The 20,585-nt window shown below is 42.3% G+C and overlaps 1 protein-coding gene across 2 annotated transcripts in view; it reads right to left on the reverse strand.

Moving 5' to 3' along the window:
* Nucleotides 1-4,913: 4,913 nt before the first annotated feature.
* The window catches only part of FRMPD3 (FERM and PDZ domain containing 3), a 281,016-nt gene continuing 265,344 nt past the window's right edge, over nt 4,914-20,585 (reverse strand). For both annotated transcript variants that reach the window (XM_068248083.1, XM_068248084.1), the window contains one exon: nt 4,914-8,406. In XM_068248083.1, the coding sequence (XP_068104184.1) occupies nt 5,903-8,406 (2,504 nt within the window). In that variant the 3' untranslated portion in view covers nt 4,914-5,902. The remainder of the gene's footprint in view (nt 8,407-20,585) is intronic.

The raw sequence follows: 20,585 nt of genomic DNA on the forward strand, positions 1-20,585 counted from the left end.
CCCATTGTAAGCGGGATAGGGTCATTAACATATAGGATAGGAGAGTATGTTGATAAGTTCCTACAACCTTTGGTTATTTCCACTGAATCCTATCTGAAAGATTCCAAACACGTTATTAATATTCTGAAGGATTTAAAATTTGATGAACCACCATTTTTAGTAACTGCTGATGTAGCTTCTTTATATACGGTAATACCCCATGATGAAGGCCTAAAAGCTATTGAATATTATTTAATAAAGAAGGGTCAGTTAGATGTTAGGCAAATTCCATTTATAGTCAAGTGTACTAAATTTGCACTTGAACATAATTATTTTTGGTTCAGTGGGGAGTTTTATCTGCAAAAAGTAGGAGTAGCCATGGGAGCCAAGTTTGCTCCGAGTATGGCAAATCTGTACATGTCTTTATGGGAGGAGGAAAGGATATTTAGAAGGAGAAACAATTGTTTATTATTTTGGAAAAGGTTTATTGATGATATTATTTTTATGTGGAAAGGAGATCGATCTTCACTTCAGTTTTTTATTGAATGCCTTAATGGCGAGACCACCAATTTAAAATTTACATGTGAATATAGTCAGGAAGAAGTCCATTTTTTGGATCTAGTGATTAAAAATTCTTTTGAAGTAATTAAAACTAGTACCTATAGTAAACCCACGGATAGAAATAGTTTCATCCCTATAAAAAGTTGTCACCATCCTAATTGGCTCTCTGCGATTCCCAAGGGCCAATTTTTGCGTTTAAGGAGGAATTGTGGAGAGCTAAGTGATTATTATAAAGAGACAGATATCCTTAAAGAGAAATTTGAAAAGAAGGGTTACGAAACAGGGAAATTATTAGCTTTACAGCAAGAAACTGCTACCATAGATAGAGATTCCATCTTAGAAGAGAATAAGAGGGTAGGAAAGGAACTAGTATGCCCCTTTATTACAGGTTTTATTCAGCAATTTAAGAAGATTAAAAAGATTGTCAATCGTCATTGGCCATTGTTGAAGGAGGATCCTATTTTAGGGGAAATTTTACCAGATCACCCAGAGGTCATTTATAGAAAGGCCCCGATTCTTAAGGATATTTTAACGTCCAGTGCAATTGATGAACCGCAATACCAGGGGTTGAGTTCCTTTGGGGAGGTGGGTTTTTATAAATGCAGAAAGTGTTTACCCTGCAGAACCTGTAGTTTAACACCAAGGGTACAGGCAAATTTTGGGGAAGAAAATTTTAATATAAAACAATTTATTACCTGTGAGACTAAGTACGTTGTTTACCTGCTGACCTGCCCATGCGGAAAGTATTATGTTGGGAGAACGAAAAGACCCCTTAAAGAGAGAATTGGGGAACATATTGCTAATATAAGAAATGGGGTTCAAGAACATTCGGTCTCTAATCATTTTAGGATTTATCATCAGCAAAACCCTGCAGAATTACTGTTCTGTGGAATTGAAAGAGATTTGGGCAACTGGAGGGGGTCACATAGGATTAGGAATATATCTCAAGCCGAGACTAAATGGATCTTTAAACTGAATTGTATGGAACCTGTGGGTTTAAACATAGAACTGGATTTAAACTGTTTTATTTCTGATGATTAGTTTTAGGTGGGAGATCTGAATGTGTAGGATTGTTTTTGACATAAAGAAGTGGATGATTGATGGTGGTGGGATGGTGTTGGGGTCCTCCTTTAGATCATTGCCGGGCTGGTGACTATTTTTAGTCGGGGGCTGGTGGTGACCTGGGGACGACTAGAGCATCACTTGCCCACCCACATTGTATGATTTTATTGTTATTTTCGCCATTTTTATTGATGTTATCCTTGGAAATATTTATTATGCAAATTATGTATTAGTGTTATAGGTATAAATGGAGATTTTTATGGTATAGGATTTGTGCAAATATTGTTGGTGGGATTAATGAATTGTTATGTGGGGTCCGCAACCCTTTCACCAAAATTGGATGTGATTATCCTTTGTGATTTGGAAACGGGAGGAGTAAATACGCACCTTCCTTGCGTTCCACTCCTGTTTGTTTCCGCGTTCCATGGTGATTATTTTCGCAATGGATGCGAGTATTTATATTTACCTTTCCATGCGTTCCAAGCGGTGGTTGTGTGGATAGGATGCGGCGGAAGTGACGTAATGGACCTGCGCAGCTTGCCCAGTTCTCCGTGCGCTTCAAGCGGCGGAAGCAGGGTGGATGACGCGGCGGAAATGACGTTACGTGTCTCCGTAATTATTGGAGACACGTTGGAGACGCCGTTACTTGTGTATTTAAATGCCGGCTCTTACACCACTCGGTTCTCCGAGCTCCTGATGACGCGTTTGCGAAACCTGGTCGAGCGGAGGATTGGTGAAGGGGAGAGCGGCACCCCACGTATTGATTGGTTGATTACACTGCTCTTTACTACTGTGGGTCCCTTTCAAAAGGGCCCAGGAGTGAGTATCTTGTATATGCCATTTTAGTGAATAAAGCTGTTATTCTTTTAAACGGAGTACACTTAGATCCTTTATTATCTGTTATGCATATGCTGGGACTGTCTAAATGCTGAGGAAGGAGGCTGGACAGAAAACATAGAAGATAAAGACAAGAGATGGTGATTGTGGTGATACACATTCATATACGCTTTAGACCTTATAATCTGGGTCTCATTAAGAGCTGGTAAGCGTGCACTTTGAAGGGTGTTGGTGGAAGAAAGAAGTACCGTGTAGCGCTAAAGTTTTATACATGTGGTTACTTGTATATCATTGTTTAATATTTCTGTTTATTGGTGTATGCTGAGGAAGGAGAACATTTAGATAATTCGATAGTGAATGTGTGTGGAGTATGTATAATGGCGCCACCTAGAATTGTAGTAATTGTGCAATATGTATGATACTTTCCAGTGTGCCAGTCTACATATATACTGTATCTTTCTTATACATTTAAATAGAAAAATAAGCAATGTTTATTATAAAAAGAAATGGACAGAATAAGGTAGAAAATGTGAGTGGAAATTCAGCAAGAAAATCCTGAATTTTGATGGCTGACATCATTTAGTAGTTCTGGTGACAAGGATAAGTGTCACAGTGCCCAACTCCCATCTAATATAGATTTTTTTTTCAACAATTTCTGCAGTAAATTTGAAAAGATGAGGAAGAGCAAAAGAATTGCAAAATTCACAGATTTACAATATACTTGAGTATAAACCTAGTACAAACCATTGCCTACATTTTTACCTGTATTTACTTGTATTACCTGAAAACCGGTAATAATTGTTGACTTGAATAAGACAGTGGTGGAGTTATGCTAGCTGTCTCTTCTGGTTTTAGCTGATTGGCATCCTCACTTCAGCTTCTGCCTCCCGCATTCCCTCTGGGTCCTATCATTATGGTTCCCGTTCTCTGATGCCAATATTTAGGCCAGAAAAACAGCAATAGATATTGGACTGAAAGCAAAGCTGCAAGACAATGTCAGGAGACCTATCTACAAGACACAAAAGTGAAACCTAGAGGAGACAGAGGACACAAGACAGGACAGCTGAAGTGAGACTTGGCAGCTGGGACCAGGGTAGGAAACTCACAATTCCTCTCCATTTTTCTATAGCATACTGTACACAGTGAAAACTAAGACTGGGACGGAATCATTAAAGGTCTGATGGGACTTACAGGGGAAAGATGGAAAGATGTTCCATTGCATTCTTTGCAGTACAGCAGAAAATCCGAGGTTGCGAGACTGGTGATATGGGGATTCTTTACTATGCACGATGCACTGATACAAATGTAAAATGAAATTTGATATCCTCAAAGGTTGTTTCTTAGCCAAATATCACAATATATATTCAAATATGTACAGTATATGCACTACATGTCTTTTTCAAGTTTTATGTTTCCTAATTAAAGTGAAGCTCCAGGCAATTTTTCAGTATAAATCAATGAAAAGAAGAAATTACACTCGCCTTCTCTATTTCAGAACCACATTTCTCATTCCTCTTTCTCCTGTGATGCTGCTATGACTGCCCAGACAATCCCGGATTATATTCTTTTCAAGCATACCTGAACCCTGCAGACTCCCTTTTGGTCATTGGACACTTAGGCCTCTATTCATAAAACATATGGGGCGAAAAAATTTGTGGAGGGAAAATACCGCATCGGTATTTTAGACTTCTGGGTGGTCATTTATAAAAATCTTGTCAGCTGCGATAGCAGTGCGGAGATTTCCCGCTGTAGGCTGGCGGTAGGCTGTCAGTAGGCTTGCGGAAACACAGAAGCAGGCAGAGTCCCTCCGTGCGCTGCTCTCTCTGCTGCTGCTTGGGAGGTCTGTCCCATTCACTTGTATGTATTCCGCACGCTTCTCGCAACATCCGAGTAAGCGGTATTTCCTGTCCTCATACCGCTTCCTCTAATCTTTATGAATGGACATTTTGTTACTTTTTCTAGATAAATCTAGAAAATCAACGCACACGGCGGAAATGTATCGCTCTGCTGGTGAATTTTAGCTTTTCATGCTTAAACAGCTTTTATAAATTGAGACTTTGCTAAATGGTCAGGAAAGTCAGCTGTTTCCAGCGGTAAGCATGCGGTAAAAGTTTTATGAATAGAGGCCTTAATGTAAAATGAGATTATGCCACCAAATACTTTTGTACACTATCACTTTGTCAACTTGGGCAATCTTCAGAAGCAGTATGCAGTGGTGGCAATCTTTAATAAGTCTTGATCATCCAAGCATTCACAGGGGCATCCAAGGGAAGAGCATAAAATGGTTCACTGATGCAGCGGACCTGTCAGCAGTGGCAATAGAATGGATGTAGTGAGTATAATGTTTAATCCCTACAGGTTCCTTTTGAAATTTGTTTGGAGGGCTGTCTGTTTTAGGGCTAACTGTATGTAATGTTCACCCTGTACACAGACTAATATCTTTTTAAACCACACAAATATGCATATTGTACAATGCTGCTCAAACAAAGATGTATGATAAGGATTGGTAAGTTGCAACATTGATTTCACCTTCAGTAAATCAGGCCATATGTGAGTATCTAGTTTATTACATGGAGCTACCATATTAGTTTTAAGATCAAGTACAATCTTTTACTGACAAACAAGTTTCTCCTCCAATATTTTACTATAATTTGCATCATACAGACAGTACATTGACACAGAATCCAAACATATGTATCTGCTTTCTCTCAACCGTAAACCATATGTTTGAGATATTTAAAAAAATAGGATAACAAATAAAAGCACTTGAAGCATAGTTCCATACCAAAATGTTTCCAGCCTGATCCATTTTCAATTTTTTTTCCCGCTCTGAGATACAATTGCTTAACCATTCTAGGGAGTGACGAAAACAAAAAAATTCAACTATAAGATGCACATTTCTAAAACTTAAAAGTAACTTCAGGGTCAGTAATAGTATATATCAGGCTTTAAATGTTTGCTTTAGCTACAAATATATGGAATAAATATACATCTGATATGCCTTTCACACAGATCTTTGGTCTAAGCAAATGCTCAGTATTATATAGGATGTTTAGAGCGTAATGGGAAAATGGTGCTCTCTACCATCACCAATACTTCTTGCTGTATATTTTTCAGGAATATACTGTAAATCTCTAGCTGCCAAAAGGTAAAAGGCAAAGAAACATCACAGTGGAACTGGTAGCTATATACAGAGGCAATAATGTTACTATTACTTGATCACCAGATGTGAAGGCATAGTTGACTAACCCAGTCTCCTGTTCACCAGAGAACTTTATTAAGTCAACAGATCTGCTGCATTACCTATTTACCACAGTTAGTATGTACTTACTTAGTACATCATTTTGAGGTTTTGTTCTTAAATTTTTCCATTTGTATATTAAGGCTGACAGGCTAGTCTGAAGAGAACCATAGGAATGATATTATCCCTAACAAAACTGATAGTAACAAATGTAGTTTATTTTTACTGTTTGCTCATCAAGGTTTTGATGGAACGAGAGAAAGTACTAACTGCTGTAGCCACTGTGGCAGACTGCTTGGCTAACTGTCCAACCACAGTTTGACACTGTCCAACTGTCCGAGCACTTGACTCTTCTGCTGCTCTAAGCAAGAATGTATAATTTCTTACTACTTCTTCTACTTTTGCCAGCAACTCCTGACGCTGACTTTCTGAACGGATCAAGAACACTAGTTTTACAAAAGTTTCAATAAGGCTGCAGAGAACCTGAAAGCTACAAGTCACTGCTGTTAACATATGTTCTGGGTTCTTATCTACCCCAGCCATTCTTCTACAAGATGCACGGAACTCTTTGAAACGCATTGTCAGCTCCTGTTTACGCTGGGTGAGGTGGACAGAATCCAGCTTAGTCTCCCCAGGCACAGTGCTGACGAGGCACTGACGCAACACAGTAAGCAGTTCGCTGGTATCAAGTTTAACAGACATGAAGCCATCGGGAAGAGAGTATGAATGTCCACGTAAAGCATTTACTTTGGCCAAACTTCCTTCAACTGTAGCAGTGCGAAGATCAATCTCTTGCATTTGATTATTTTCATGGCCACTACATACATTGGCATCTAGTACTTGAAGAGTTTGGCTTAAGACTGGGGGTGTATCTGAATTTAATCTCATTCCTGGTAGAATCTGCATGGGTATGGAATAGGATAATTCATCTCTGTCACTGCTCTCATCAGCAGAGGAGCATCTTCGACAGTTAAAGCAATGACGGATAGAGCAACATTTCTCCCCTGGAACTATACCTTCTTCTTCTGGAAATTTTGTCTGAACTGAAAGTACTTCTTCTTTTCGTGGTAGATTAACTAAAGTTTTTCTCTCTTCTCTATTTCCTAAAATTTCAGGTGTTTTGTTTTTTAACACAGGAAGTTCAACCTCTTTCTTTTGTGGTTTAACAGTTGGTTGGTTGTAGGGTGCTTCTTTTTTATCTCCATCACTAATGCTGCATTTCTGTAAAGCATTTGTGTAATGACCAGTGCTTTCCATTTGTGGTGCACAAGTTGTAAGACATGAAGTCACTTTTTCCGATCCTCTGGACTCCAAACTAGAAGATCGCACAAGTGGAACTCTTGCATGATCTGTACCCCGCATTCTCAGCCTGCTCCGTGATTCAGAGTCAAAAGCAGTACTGGGAGGAACTCGAATACCCCTGATTATACGTTTACAATCACAACTGCGTCGCTGCTCACGAGACATCCCTGGCACTTTTTGTCGCGGACTGCTACGCAACTGACATGAGCAGTGTCCAGGCACTATAGGATGAAGGATTTCTTGATGCTGCACACCTATTTTACCTTGTGGTCTCAGCAGTTCTTCTAGAAACTCCATCTCATACTGTTTAACTTTGCGCAGTTGTGCTTGTCTCTCATCTGTTTCACGTCTCATTCGTGTAGGAAACGTTGCTGAAAACAGTTTACGCAATTTGAAAGGAGCTCGAGCTCTAGGTTTAGCCGGGGCATCACAATCATCCAACTCTATTTGAGTAGGTACTTTTTCAGAAATAGATGAGGTTACTGCCTTATCAGTATCAGATTTGGCAGTTACCTTTTCATTTTCTGAATTAACTAAGAAAATATTGGGAATAGTTGGAATATGTTCTGGTTTAACAGTTTTCTCAGAATCTTCATGCTTTTTTTTCAGAACATTTTGTAAGCTTGTATCATCTATGCAGAATTTATTTACCTCTTTTTTCTCTTGCATTTGGTAGTTTAAGTTCAGTTCTTCAGTATTAATTACAGAGCAGGCTTTAGCATGGAGTCTTTCATCATCTGTTGGAGACAAATGAAGTACATCATGGTTTCCATTTCTAGAATCATCCACGTTGACTGGAGAAGACTCTCCTTGAGGTAATCGACAACCACAAGTGCTCTCTAAAAATTGCTTCTCTCTCTCATTGTCCTTATCACTCAATGTGGGTAGTTCAGTGCTTATGTTTGTTAAATCTGAAGATGTCAAAACTTTTTCTGAAGAGTCTTTAAACTTTTCTACAGTAGTAGAAATCTTTTGAGACAGATTCTGAGAAATCTTCAAAGTCTCCAGAGAGGTGGTAGAACTTGCATCTTCTTTAGCTTTGGCAGACCTTTTAAGTATGGATACTCCATTATTTATATTAAATTGTGGGCTTGAGGGTACAGTTATTGACTCTTGAAGAAGGTTGGATCCTATCAATCTTTGTTGTAAAAGACCAGGTTTTAGCAAGGGGCTTGTTTCTCTAACCAAAGAGTAAGGAGATGTGAGAACAGCCTGGGCAGCACAAGTCTGTATCCTAAAGGGCAGGTCCTTCCGTGAAAGAAGACTTTCCTTATTAAGGTGGTGGTGGGCTAGGAAGCAGGCGGTGTTGTGGTGCTGCTTCAGAGCTGTAACCATTTCTGATACATCAGTTAGCTCTGACGAGTTAGTTTCATGACCAGAATCCAGGGATGACTCTGGAGTGATAGCAGCAAGAACAATGAGGCCTGAAAGATAGATAGATATTAATTATTATCAATATAAACTTTTGTATGATTTCATTTCATAATATCCTTATTACATTTTTTAAGTCTAGCATGAATCAAAGTTAATCCCATACAAAGGGTTGTTTTTGGCCACATTTATGTTCTGTGCAAGACACATTTTGCCTCCCCTAGTCTTGTGAATAGGAAGGTTGTAGCTTACATTAATTAGTTTTGCAGGCACCAAAAATATCTTAATAGGGATTAAGAAATGATGTAGCCAAAGCTGACAGAACCCATATGACAAACCCTTACTATAATCATAATAGAGCGAGATGTAGCCACTTTACAGGTTGGAATATTGTCCTGGAAATCCAGGGCCCATATGCAATTACCTTTTTATCCTAGGTGATATTTTCAAACTTGTCAATAAAATACATTTTAAACTCCCAATATGCAAAAAATATACTCAAAAATAATTTTGATAGTACTTTTTCTCTTACTTTTTGGTACTTGCTAGGTACACACTATGAGATTTTCTGGCAGATTTACTGTCAGATCGATTAATTCCAACATATCTGATTTCCGATCATTTTCCAATCGATTTCTGGCTATTTTCCAATCACTTCTATCAGAAATCGATCGGAAATCGATCAGAAATCAGATGGGACATGTTGGAGATAATCGATCTAACAATAAATCTGCCAGAAAATCTCATAGTGTGTACCTAGCATTACCATTGTAGATTGCTGAAAACGTATTGTAAATCGAAGATGAAAAATTATCTCCTAAGCAAAAACTCAATGTAAACACTAGGAGGACCTGGTGCTCGATGGCTGGAGGATGCAATGTCCCTGAAAACCAGCCAAAGCAAAAACTCAGGACAAAAAGTGAATTGCATATGACCCCAGGAGAGATAGGGTGCCCATACATTACTTAATTTTGCTGGCAGGCCAACCGTCCGATCCAATAGAATCAGCGCCGTAACATGCCCCTTCAATCGATCTGTCTGAAATTGGTCAAAATGGTAAATCTAGCATGCCGGAAAATCACAAGTCAAAAGGGTTCAATCAGTTGCGCAACAGTAACAGTGTTCAATTTACATATGACCGACAGTCCCCAACCAGCGCCCCCCCCCCCCCCAGGTGCATGTGTGTGTCCCCTGTTCCCATGTGCAGTATTGAAAGCTCACCTCTCACACTGGTTCAAATCCTTGCCTCCTCTTATGTCCAGCTTCTTTTTCAATTGTCACAACAAGCACCTGTAACCCATGGCATCACTACATGTGCATCATGTGGTACAGATGCTTGTGGTGATGCTGGACACGAGAGGAGGCCAAAAGTCGTTCCAGTGGACAGGTGAGCCTTCAGCACTGCAAACAGGCACGGGAAAGGGGAGGGGGGTGACACACATATACACTAAGAGGGTGGCAGTGGCAGAGCTAGGACAATTTCCAATAGATTCCATGCTGGTGTACAGTGTGTGGGCAGGCAACAGATCCTTCTTTGATCATATTCAATTAGAGAGCGATCCATCTAATGGTTGATCTGGTGGCAGATAATAATAAAACAATCACACCTTAATTATCACATTAAAAGAATCAGCCATATCATTGTTGTGTTATTCAGGCAGTGCCAATTTAGCTTGTACAATTATTACCCACCCCTTTCTTAATGGAACTAGCACTTATGTATACAAATTCTATAAAGCATAGTATGTAAAAATGACCCAGTGAAGTCATCCTCCTGAATGTGTCATCGTCGATGTCTGCCTGGCTAGTAGGGATGATCAATGAGATGCAAATATTTCCAAGTTCATGTAGGATTATGTAAAATATATTATATGCAAATATATGCAGCTTGAACATGGACCAATCAAGTCCCACCCAGGTTTAAACTGATTGGTCCATTTTCAAGATGCATTAATTTACATACAAATTAAAAAAATCCTGCATGGACTCAGAAATATTTGCATCTCATTGGTGTTGTTACGCCTAAAAGCAACCATCTTTATAAACTAGTATACTGTACTTTTGTGGAAAGGGACATGGTAAATGTAGTAAAGTCAAAAGGGGTGTGAGAAACTATTTTTGCAAAAATGCCTGGTTTTGCAAAAACATTTCCATGAACATTTTTCCCTTGCAACAAATTAATCTATAGTTGCCACACAATAATGTATGTTAATCTCTCCTCTGGTGAAAGCATGATTTATGCTATTGCAGACTTTGCAAACGCTTCCTTACTGACACAAAAAGGGTAAGACGCACCCAGAATAGATAAAACTGATTTTAAAACAGCAAAAAATAGAAATATAAAGGTGGCTTACCGGAGGTGCTCTGTACCTGGCTTTGGTACAACTCTGGAACTTTATGTGGCCCCAGGAAGTGGACGCACACCCATGAAATGCGTTGCCTTAACTTACTGAAATTCATATATATATATATATATATATATATATATATATATATATATATATATATATATATATATATATATACGCACACCCATGAAATGCGTTGCCTTAACTTACTGAAATTCATATATATATATATATATATATATATATATATAATATATATATATATATATATATATATATATATATATATATATACTTGTCATTATTGAGGTAAGTCACCTCTATTTTTCTATTAGCTGTTTCAACTCAATTTTATCTACTTCTGGGTGCCTCTTACCCCCTTTGTGCTTTTCACCCTCCTTTGTAAGTTGGTACCTAGTGGCTTTGCCATCGATAGGACCGTTGTTGTTTTTCCCAAAAGTGTGACCGCATCCAGCTCCAGCCGGACACCCGAGTGGAGTCGGGTTTATCAATCTTCTCCTTCTTTCATCGTGAGGCGGTAGTGGTGGACTTGCCTCCTCCGTGCAGACACTAGAAAATGCCGATCAATTTTCAGCAAAACAATTTATTTACATTCTCCAGTAAAATACAATGCGTTTCGCGTGAGTGACCCGCTTCCTCAGGCAATAAGATAGAGCATATACAAAAACAGGTCTGGTACTATGCCATGCGCCTCTGTCAGGCAGATCTTTTTATCCTTCTGGCATCTCTGTATCCATACTACATTATACATATCCACCCTTGGTGGAGGGGTGTTACCCCTTTTTTCTTTGATCTACAGAGAGCGACTTCTTAATCCTGAGTGGGGACAGGTCTAATCTCCCCACTTGCTTTTACAGTGGTTGCCTATGTGGTAACCCTGACTTGTGAGTACCGTATATACTCGCAAGCAAGCCGACCCGCATGTAAGCCGACCCCCCCCCCACTTTTACCCCAAAGAACAGGAAAAAATTATTGACCCTCATGTAAGCCGGGGGTAGGAAACGCTGGCCGCGTGATCCCCCCAGTATGTCCCAGTATAGCTAATATAGTGCCCAGTATAGGTAGGTAGTGCTCAGTATAGCTAGTAAAATGCCCCAGTATAGCTAGTATAGTGCTCAGTATAGCTAGTATAGTGCTCATTATAGCTAGTATAGTGCTCGTTAAAGCTAGTATAGTGCTCAGTATAGCTAGTATAGTGCTCAGTATAGCTAGTATAGTGCTCAGTATAGCCAGTATAGTGCCCAGTATAGCCAGTATAGTGCCCAGTATAGCCAGTATAGTGCTCAGTATAGCCAGTATAGTGCTCAGTATAGCTAGTATAGTGCTCAGTATAGCTAGTATAGTGCCCCATTATAGCTAGTATAGTGCCCCATTATAGCTAGTATAGTGCCCCCATTATAGCTAGTATAGTGCCCCATTATAGCTAGTATAGTGCCCCATTATAGCTAGTATAGTGCCCCATTATAGCTTGTATAGTGCCCCAGTATAGCTAGCATAGTGCCCCATATAGCTAGCATAGTGCCCCAGTATGGGTGGGTAGGCGGGTGGGTAGGTGCTGTCCCTCCCCGCTCCCCCGCGGACGCTGCTGCTATTACCTTAGGCGGCACCGCTTCCTCTATCCCCGTCCTCCTCCGGTAACTCATTCACAGCAGCGCGCCTCTCGCTGCTGTGATGACGAGGAAACCATAGAGAGCGGCTTCCTGTAGCGGCGATGCCGTTACTATGGGAACCGCTCTCTATGGTTTCCTGCGTCATCACAGCAGCGGGGGGCGCGCTGCTGTGAATGAGTTACCGGAGGAGGACGGGGATAGAGGAAGCGGCGCCGCCTAAGGTAATAGCAGCGGCGGCCGCGGGGGGAGCGGGGAGGGACAGCACCTATACACCCACCCACGACTCGCAAGCAAGCCGACCCCCCAACTTTTGGCCCACTTTTGGGGGGTCAAAAATTCGGCTTGCTTGCGAGTATATACGGTATATTGCACATACTCTTTCCACACACCTTCATTTACCAGTGCATACTACACTATATTGGGCTCTCGGTGTCCCTCTTTGTTTTTTTGCTTCTGTCAGTGGTTGGCTGCCCCTTGTGCAACCTTCCTTTGTGAGTACACTAAACCTTTTTTTTTCACTTTTCTTGTGACATACTGCACCATTTGGGCTCCCATTGTCTTTATATATTTTTTTAGAGTGTTTAGTCACCCTACCTTGCACTTGTTCTTCCTAATCATTTTGTCACAGGAACACACTGCCCCCTGCCTCTAAGAGAAGCAGGAGATAGCAGCACAAGTCTTGTAACCACACAATCCCTCTCCCTGGAGTTCCTGAACACCTAGGATGCTAACCCAATAATAAGGTAGTATTTGACGAAGAGCATTAATATGCACAAAATGACAGCAGTACACACAGTACATCGGATTTAAAAAAAGCCTTATATACTCCAGAAGACGGGCTGCTCTGTACTGCACCTGCACAAGCACGCTCTCTTGCGCACTCACACAGTCTCAGTATGGAGCACTCACCCCCGCAGACTTTCGAAGTCCCCTGCAGCGGGGGATTCAAACGCGGGAGCTGCTGCTACAATGAGGGAACTGAGAGGATCGGGAAGCCTCTATAGCACTCAGAGCCTTCCCTCTCCTTAGGTAAGTATCTGGCTGATTTTTTTTTAAGTTCCCATTAACTTTCAGGCTTGCAGGAATTATTATTACTATTATTATTATTAAGCATTTATCTGTCAACATCATCAGCAGTGCAAAAGTATATGGCCGTGTCATTAACTGTATATACACTGAATTAGCCCAATCTACACGATACGATTCTTTGTACGATTCGATTACGATTCTATTTACGATTCGATTAAATCCGACATGTCTGATCGGGATTCGATTCAGTTCATATTTGCAATTGCAAAACAATGGAAAATCTAATTGCATTGAATCGAATCCCGATCGGACATGTCGGATTTAATCAAATCGTAAATAGAATCGAGTCGATTAACTTCTCAGTTTATTTGAGATCAGTACCAAGTGTTAACTGATAAATATTGTGATTTATTTTTGTTTATTGTAAATGGTTAAACGTGGATTACCAACATTACCAATAACAGTTCCCTGCCCAGAGTATTGGCTGATAAAGAGCAATAAGAGATTCTGGAAATTTGTGTTTAACAGTGTCTGTTTGTAATGGGGAGATTAGAAAAAAAAAGACTGGGGTAACAAATCATTCTAACTCCCTAACAAAGCACAATGCTGATGGCATAGAAGCTCCTGGGGCATCTCTCTAGTCCAAATGTGATGACCGATAATCAAGGGAATGCAGGAATGGTGCCGGATTAGACCAGAACGTAATTGAAGGAACAGACACAAGACTCTGCTTATCTGGTTAGTTGCAGAAATGTTTTATCTGGGGTTTACTATCTGCCTGCTTTCCCCAGCCAACCTCAAATCTCTACACACAATATACCCTCCTACTGTCAGAAATATTCTGTACATTTCACCATCTCTTGTATCCACTACACAGCTTGCTTCTCATGAGATTTTCTTATTTTCTTATTTCTAAAACCTCATTTTACTTCTCACACTGTGTCTAAATTTAAGTCTAAATCTCACCCTCTGCTTTGCTCTCTTTGCCACCTCCTTGCTGCAGGGGACATGTCACCTAACCCTGGACCCTTACTCCTCCCTGCTAATCACACTGTTAGCAATTGAGAAGTGAATGCGATTTGTTGCTATAACCTTATTTATATTCCACTTCTTACCTCTACTCCCCCTCCTATCTCCACTGCCATCTGGAATGCCTGCTCAGTCTGCAACAAACTGCCCTTCTTCCATGATCTTTTCACTTCCAATGCCTTCACATTCTTTGGAATCACTAAAACTTGGCTGACTCCTTCTGATGCAGTCTCACCTGCTGCCATCTCCTATGAGAGCTTCCACTTTAGTCACACTTCTAGAAGTGGAATAAACATGGTGGTGGTGCGGGCATTCTCCTCTCTAATAAATGCTCCTTCAAACTACTCACTTCTACTCCTTCTCTCTCCCTGCCATCCTTTGAAGTCCATGTAGTCCGACTATACTCTCCCTCTACCTCCAAATCACAGTTATTTACCATCTTCCAGGCCCTGCTTCTCTTCTCTGCCTGGCTTCTCCAGCTCCTATCCTCTGAATCCCTTACCATCATCATGATTTTAACATTCCTATTGATATCAATAATTCTGACTCCACCAAACTTCTGTCACTCACCTCCTCCTATGGCCTGTCTTAGTGGTCCACTGCTTCAACTCACACTGATGGCCATACGCTAGACCTTATATTAACCACTTTACCCCCGCCCGTACGGATTTCTCCGTCCCTTTTTCCATCCTTTAACCCCCAGGGACGGAGAAATCCGTACTTTCCGCGTTCCCGACGCTGTCCGCGCTCCCGCTTGTAAACACGCCACCCGCCGCTAGTAAACACGCCGCCGCCCGCTCGCCCGGAGATCAATGAACGGGAAAATCCATTCCCGTTCGTTGATCTAAGCCCCACAATGATCCGCTGCTCTCCTATGGGCAGCGCGATCATTGTGAGAGAAAACTCACGTGTCCAGCCTCCTTATACTTCCTCCAAGCTTCCGGAAGGACGCTTGGAGGTCGCATTAAAACAAAAAGTTACTGTGGCCATCTTGTGGCCAAATAGTAAACTACACCCTACACATTTTTCACATACAAATAAATGACTTTTACACAAAAAATTAACTCATTACCTCCCACACTCCCCATTTATTTTTTTTTGTAATTAAAAAAAAATTCAAAAATTTACAATTAAAAAAATACATAAATAGTTACCGTAGGGACTGAACTTTTTAAATATTTATGTCAAGAGGGTATAACACTGTTACTTTATAAACTATGGGCTTGTAATTAGGGATGGACGCAAAACTGAAAAAAATGCACCTTTATTTCCAAATAAAATATTGGCGCCAAACATTGTGATAGGGACATAATTTAAATGGTTTTATAACCGGGACAAAAGGGCAAATACATTTCATGGGTTTTAATTACAGTAGCATGCATTATTTAAAAACTATAATGGCCGAAAACTGAAAAATAATTATTTTTTTCCCCACATTTTTCCTATTTTCCCATTAAAACACATTTAGAAAAAAATAATTCTTGGCATAATGTCCCACCTAAAGAAAGCCTAATTGGTGGCGGAAAAAACAAGATATAGTTCATTTCATTGCGATAAGTAATGATAAAGTTATAGACGAATTAATGGAAGGAGCGCTGAAAGGTGAAAATTGCTCTGGTGCTCAGGGGGTAAAACCCCTCAGTGGTGAAGTGGTTAACTTGTCTCAGTTCTGTTACTGATTTTACTAATGATCCGCTCTCACTCTCTGACCGCAATTTACTAAACTTCTCTATCCTACTCTTTTCCTACTACCCTAGCACAAGCATGCTCACATACTCGCAGAAACTATCGCAACCTAGATATGCAATCTGTCTCTGATGCCATGGCACCTCTCCTCATATAATCCTTCACTGACCCAGACTCAGCTGCTACACACTACAACAGCTCCATCACAAAAGTCATGGGTGACTTCACTCCGCTTACCAATGCCCACCCTCATCATGCCAGTCGCCAACCCTGGCTGACCAAAGCTTCTAAATAGTTGAAAATTGGCTCTAAAGAAGCTGAATGGCATTGAAGGAAAAGTAACACAAGTGAGGACTTCATCTCATACAAAAAAGCCTTGAACAGCTTTAGAAACACACTCTCTTCCCCAGGGGCGTTTCTAGGGTCTTTGGAGATCAGTGGCACCTGTGGGCACCAGGCGGGGAGGTACACGCGCCGCGGCAAAAAATGGGGGTGGCCATGCGGTGAGTGGGCGTGGCCATGGGTGGGGCCAAATGTACATGAACTTAGCAGCGGTGTAAGCTACGGATAACGGGCCTGCCCATCGAAATATTGGACGGAGCCCCCTGTCCTTTATTTCGATCATTTACAATCACTATAGGCATAGATCAAAGATGTATACGCACATACAATTTTGATTGGTCAATCACTGACCCCCAATTTCCCACCCCCGTGCAGTAAGTGGGCCAACAGACAATGAATTTTATGAACAGAGCTAAAATTGGCTAATCAAAATTGTATGTGTGTACCAGGCTTTACAGCTAATACTGTACATACTGAAAGTAGCAGGGATCAGCATACAATACAGCTGGTTTACAATCAATAAAGGCACAGAGTAACACCTTACACTGTACACACTGGAGGTAAATCAGCACACAGTGCAAGCACTAGAGAACAGCGTATACTGTACATACTGTAGGCAGCAGAATTCAGCACACTGCAGCTAGCGTGCCAAAAATATGACGATCACGTTGTGCGGCGTGCTTATCGCGCCGCGCCAAAAAATGGGTGGGCCATGGACCAGAATATAGGTGTGGTAACGGGTGGAGACAAATTTACATGAACCTAGCAATGGTGGGACATCAGATTAGGACAGTGGTGGCGAACCTTTTGGAGGCCGAGTGCCCAAACTGCAACTCTATCGCAAAGTGGCAACAGCAATTTAAACTAAATACTGTACAAACGTTTTAACTCATACATGAACATTATGGAAAATCCAAGTTGAAAATAAACTGTGAAGATAAACAATTTCATCCATCCTACTCCTGAAAAATGTATTCAATTTTTTAGAACCTCCCAGTTTTAATTTCTGTTTTAAAACGCTAAAAAAGTAGGTTTAATGCTATTGTCTCATATGATAAGGATTCAGCTTTTCCCATAGTCTCGCAGTTAGCAATCATGTGACCCCCAACAAGACATATTCAGCAATCATGAGGCCCCCAACAAATCAGGAGGCCCCCAACAAGACAAATTCAGCAATCATGAGGCCTCCAACAAATCATGAGGCCCCCAACAAGACAAATTCAGCAATCATGAGGCCCCCAACAAGACAAATTCAGCAATCATGAGGCCCCCAACAAATCATGAGGCCCCCAACAAGACAAATTCAGCAATCATGAGGCCCCCAACAAATCATAAGGCTCCCAACAAGACACATTCAGCAGTCATGAGGCACATAAATAGACAGCATTTCACATAAATAGGCAGAATGCCCCCTTAATATGGTAGCCCCCCAAGTTAGGTGGTGAGTGACAGGGACCCCCAGGTTAGCTAGTGAGTGACAGGCACCTCCAGTTAGGTAGTGAGTGACAGGGACCCCGATAGTGAGTGACAGGGAGCACCTTTAGGTACTGAGTGAGTGCCAGGGAGCCCCTTTAGGCAGTGAGTGAGTGACAGGAAGCCCCTTTAGGCAGTGAGTGAGTGCCAGGGAGCCCCTTTAGGCAAGGAGTGAGTGACAGGAAGCCCCTTTAGGCAGTGAGTGAGTGACAGGGAGCCCCTTTAGGGAGTGAGTGACAGGGAGCCCCTTTAGGGAGTGAGTGAGTGACAGGGAGGCCCTTTAGGGAGTGAGTGAGTGAGTGACAGGGAGGCCCTTTAGGGAGTGAGTGAGTGACAGGGAGGCCCTTTAGGGAGTGAGTGAGTGCCAGGGAGCCCCTTTAGGAAGTGAGTGAGTGCCAGGGAGCCCCTTTAGGGAGTGGGTGCGTGCCAGGGAGCCCCTTTAGGGAGTGGGTGCGTGCCAGGGAGCCCCTTTAGGGAGTGAGTGAGTGACAGGGAGCCCCTTTAGGGAGTGAGTGAGTGACAGGGAGCCCCTTTAGGGAGTGAGTGAGTGACAGGGAGCCCCTTTAGGGAGTGAGTGAGTGACAGGGAGCCCCTTTAGGGAGTGAGTGCGTGCCAGGGAGCCCCTTTAGGGAGTGGGTGCGTGCCAGGGAGCCCCTTTAGGGAGTGAGTGAGTGACAGGGAGCCCCTTTAGGCAGTGAGTGAGTGACAGGGAGCCCCTTTAGGGAGTGAGTGACAGGGAGCCCCTTTAGGGAGTGGGTGCGTGCCAGGGAGCCCCTTTAGGGAGTGAGTGACAGGGAGCCCCTTTAGGCAGTGAGTGAGTGACTCGGAGCCCCTTTAGGGAGTGAGTGCGTGCCAGGGAGCCCCTTTAGGGAGTGGGTGCGTGCCTGGGAGCCCCTTTAGGGAGTGAGTGAGTGACAGGGAGCCCCTTTAGGGAGTGAGTGAGTGAGTGACAGGGAGGCCCCCCCTCTAGCCGCCGCCGCTCCCCCCTACCTCTCAGCAGACCTCAGGATCAGCGGCGACCCGACCAGATGTACGAGCGGGCGCTGGACGCACCCGCTCGATATGCGGAAGTGATGTCACTTCCGCATATCAGTGCGGGCGCTGGGTCCTAGCGCCCGCACGATTGGTCGCCGGCTCGCCGCCTGATCCTGAGGTCTGAGACTGTCAGTGACGCGGCGGCTGGAGGGAGCCGCTGAGTCTTGACAGAGGGGTCGGCCGGGCGGAGATCCGTGGCACCCCAGGAAAGATTGGGGGCACGTGCCCCCCTAAAACAGGGCAAGCGACGCCCCTGCTCTTCCCATTTTCACAACCAAAAGCGCTTGTGCAGCACTTTTATTTCTGTCTGTTCTCTGTCCCTCTCCTTGTCCTTCTTCATACTTATCAGCTGAAGAATTTGCAACATACTTCACTGATAAATTGACAAAATCTGAAGTGGATTTTCCATGAAGCCCTCAAATCCCAACACCACACCACTCATCAAATGCTCTCTATCTGCCTTCTCTCCACTGTCTGAACATTCACTCTCCTCTATAATTTCCAAATCCTATCTAATCCTATCTAACCACCTGTTCTTTGGATCGTATTCCCTCCCATCTCATTCTGCAGCTTTCCTCATCTTTCATGCCTGTACTAACATCATTATTAAACCCGTCCCTCTCCACTGGCACCTTTCTGCCCCCACTCAAAAAGGCTGTTGTGACACAATTACTTAAAAAAACATCTCTAGATCCTACCGCACTCGCCAACTACTGCCCAGTGTCACTTCTCCTATTTGCATTCAATTAATTGCATTCAAATATACAGTGGTGTGAAAAACTATTTGCCCCCTTCCTGATTTCTTATTCTTTTGCATGTTTGTCACACTTAAATGTTTCTGCTCATCAAAAACCGTTAACCATTAGTTAAAGATAACATAATTGAACACAAAATGCAGTTTTAAATGATGGTTTTTATTATTTAGCGAGAAAAAAAAACTCAAAACCTACATGGCCCTGTGTGAAAAAGAAATTGCCCCCTGAACCTAATAACTGGTTGGGCCACCCTTAGCAGCAATAACTGCAATCAAGCGTTTGCGATAACTTGCAACAAGTCTTTTACAGTGCTCTGGAGGAAATTTGGCCCACTCATCTTTGCAGAATTGTTGTAATTCAGCATTATTTGAGGGTTTTCTAGCATGAACCACCTTTTTAAGGTCATGCCACAACATCTCAATAGGATTCAGGTCAGGGCTTTGACTAGGCCACTCCAAAGTCTTCATTTTGTTTTTCTTCAGCCATTCAGAGGTGGATTTGCTGGTGTCTTTTGGGTCATTGTCCTGCTGCAGCACCCAAGATCGCTTCAGCTTGAGTTGACGAACAGATGGCCGGACATTCTCCTTCAGGATTTTTTGGTAGACAGTAGAATTCATGGTTCCATCTATCACAGCAAGCCTTCCAGGTCTTAACCTCCCTGGCGGTTTATTTATTTTGCCAGGGAGGCTGCAATGTGGTTTTTTTTTAATTAAAAAAAAAATATTTCATGCAGCCAACTGAAAGTTGGCTGCATGAAAGCCCACTAGAGGGCGCTCCGGAAGCGTACTTTCGATCGCCTCCGGCAATCGAAAGTAACAAGATAGGCCGCAATGAGCGGCCTATCTTGTTTCGCTTTCCTCGTCGCCATGGCGACGAGCGGAGTGACGTCATGGACGTCAGTCAA

Source organism: Hyperolius riggenbachi, chromosome 8, assembly GCF_040937935.1.
Source record: "Hyperolius riggenbachi isolate aHypRig1 chromosome 8, aHypRig1.pri, whole genome shotgun sequence".
Classification (NCBI taxonomy): Eukaryota; Metazoa; Chordata; class Amphibia; order Anura; family Hyperoliidae; genus Hyperolius; species Hyperolius riggenbachi.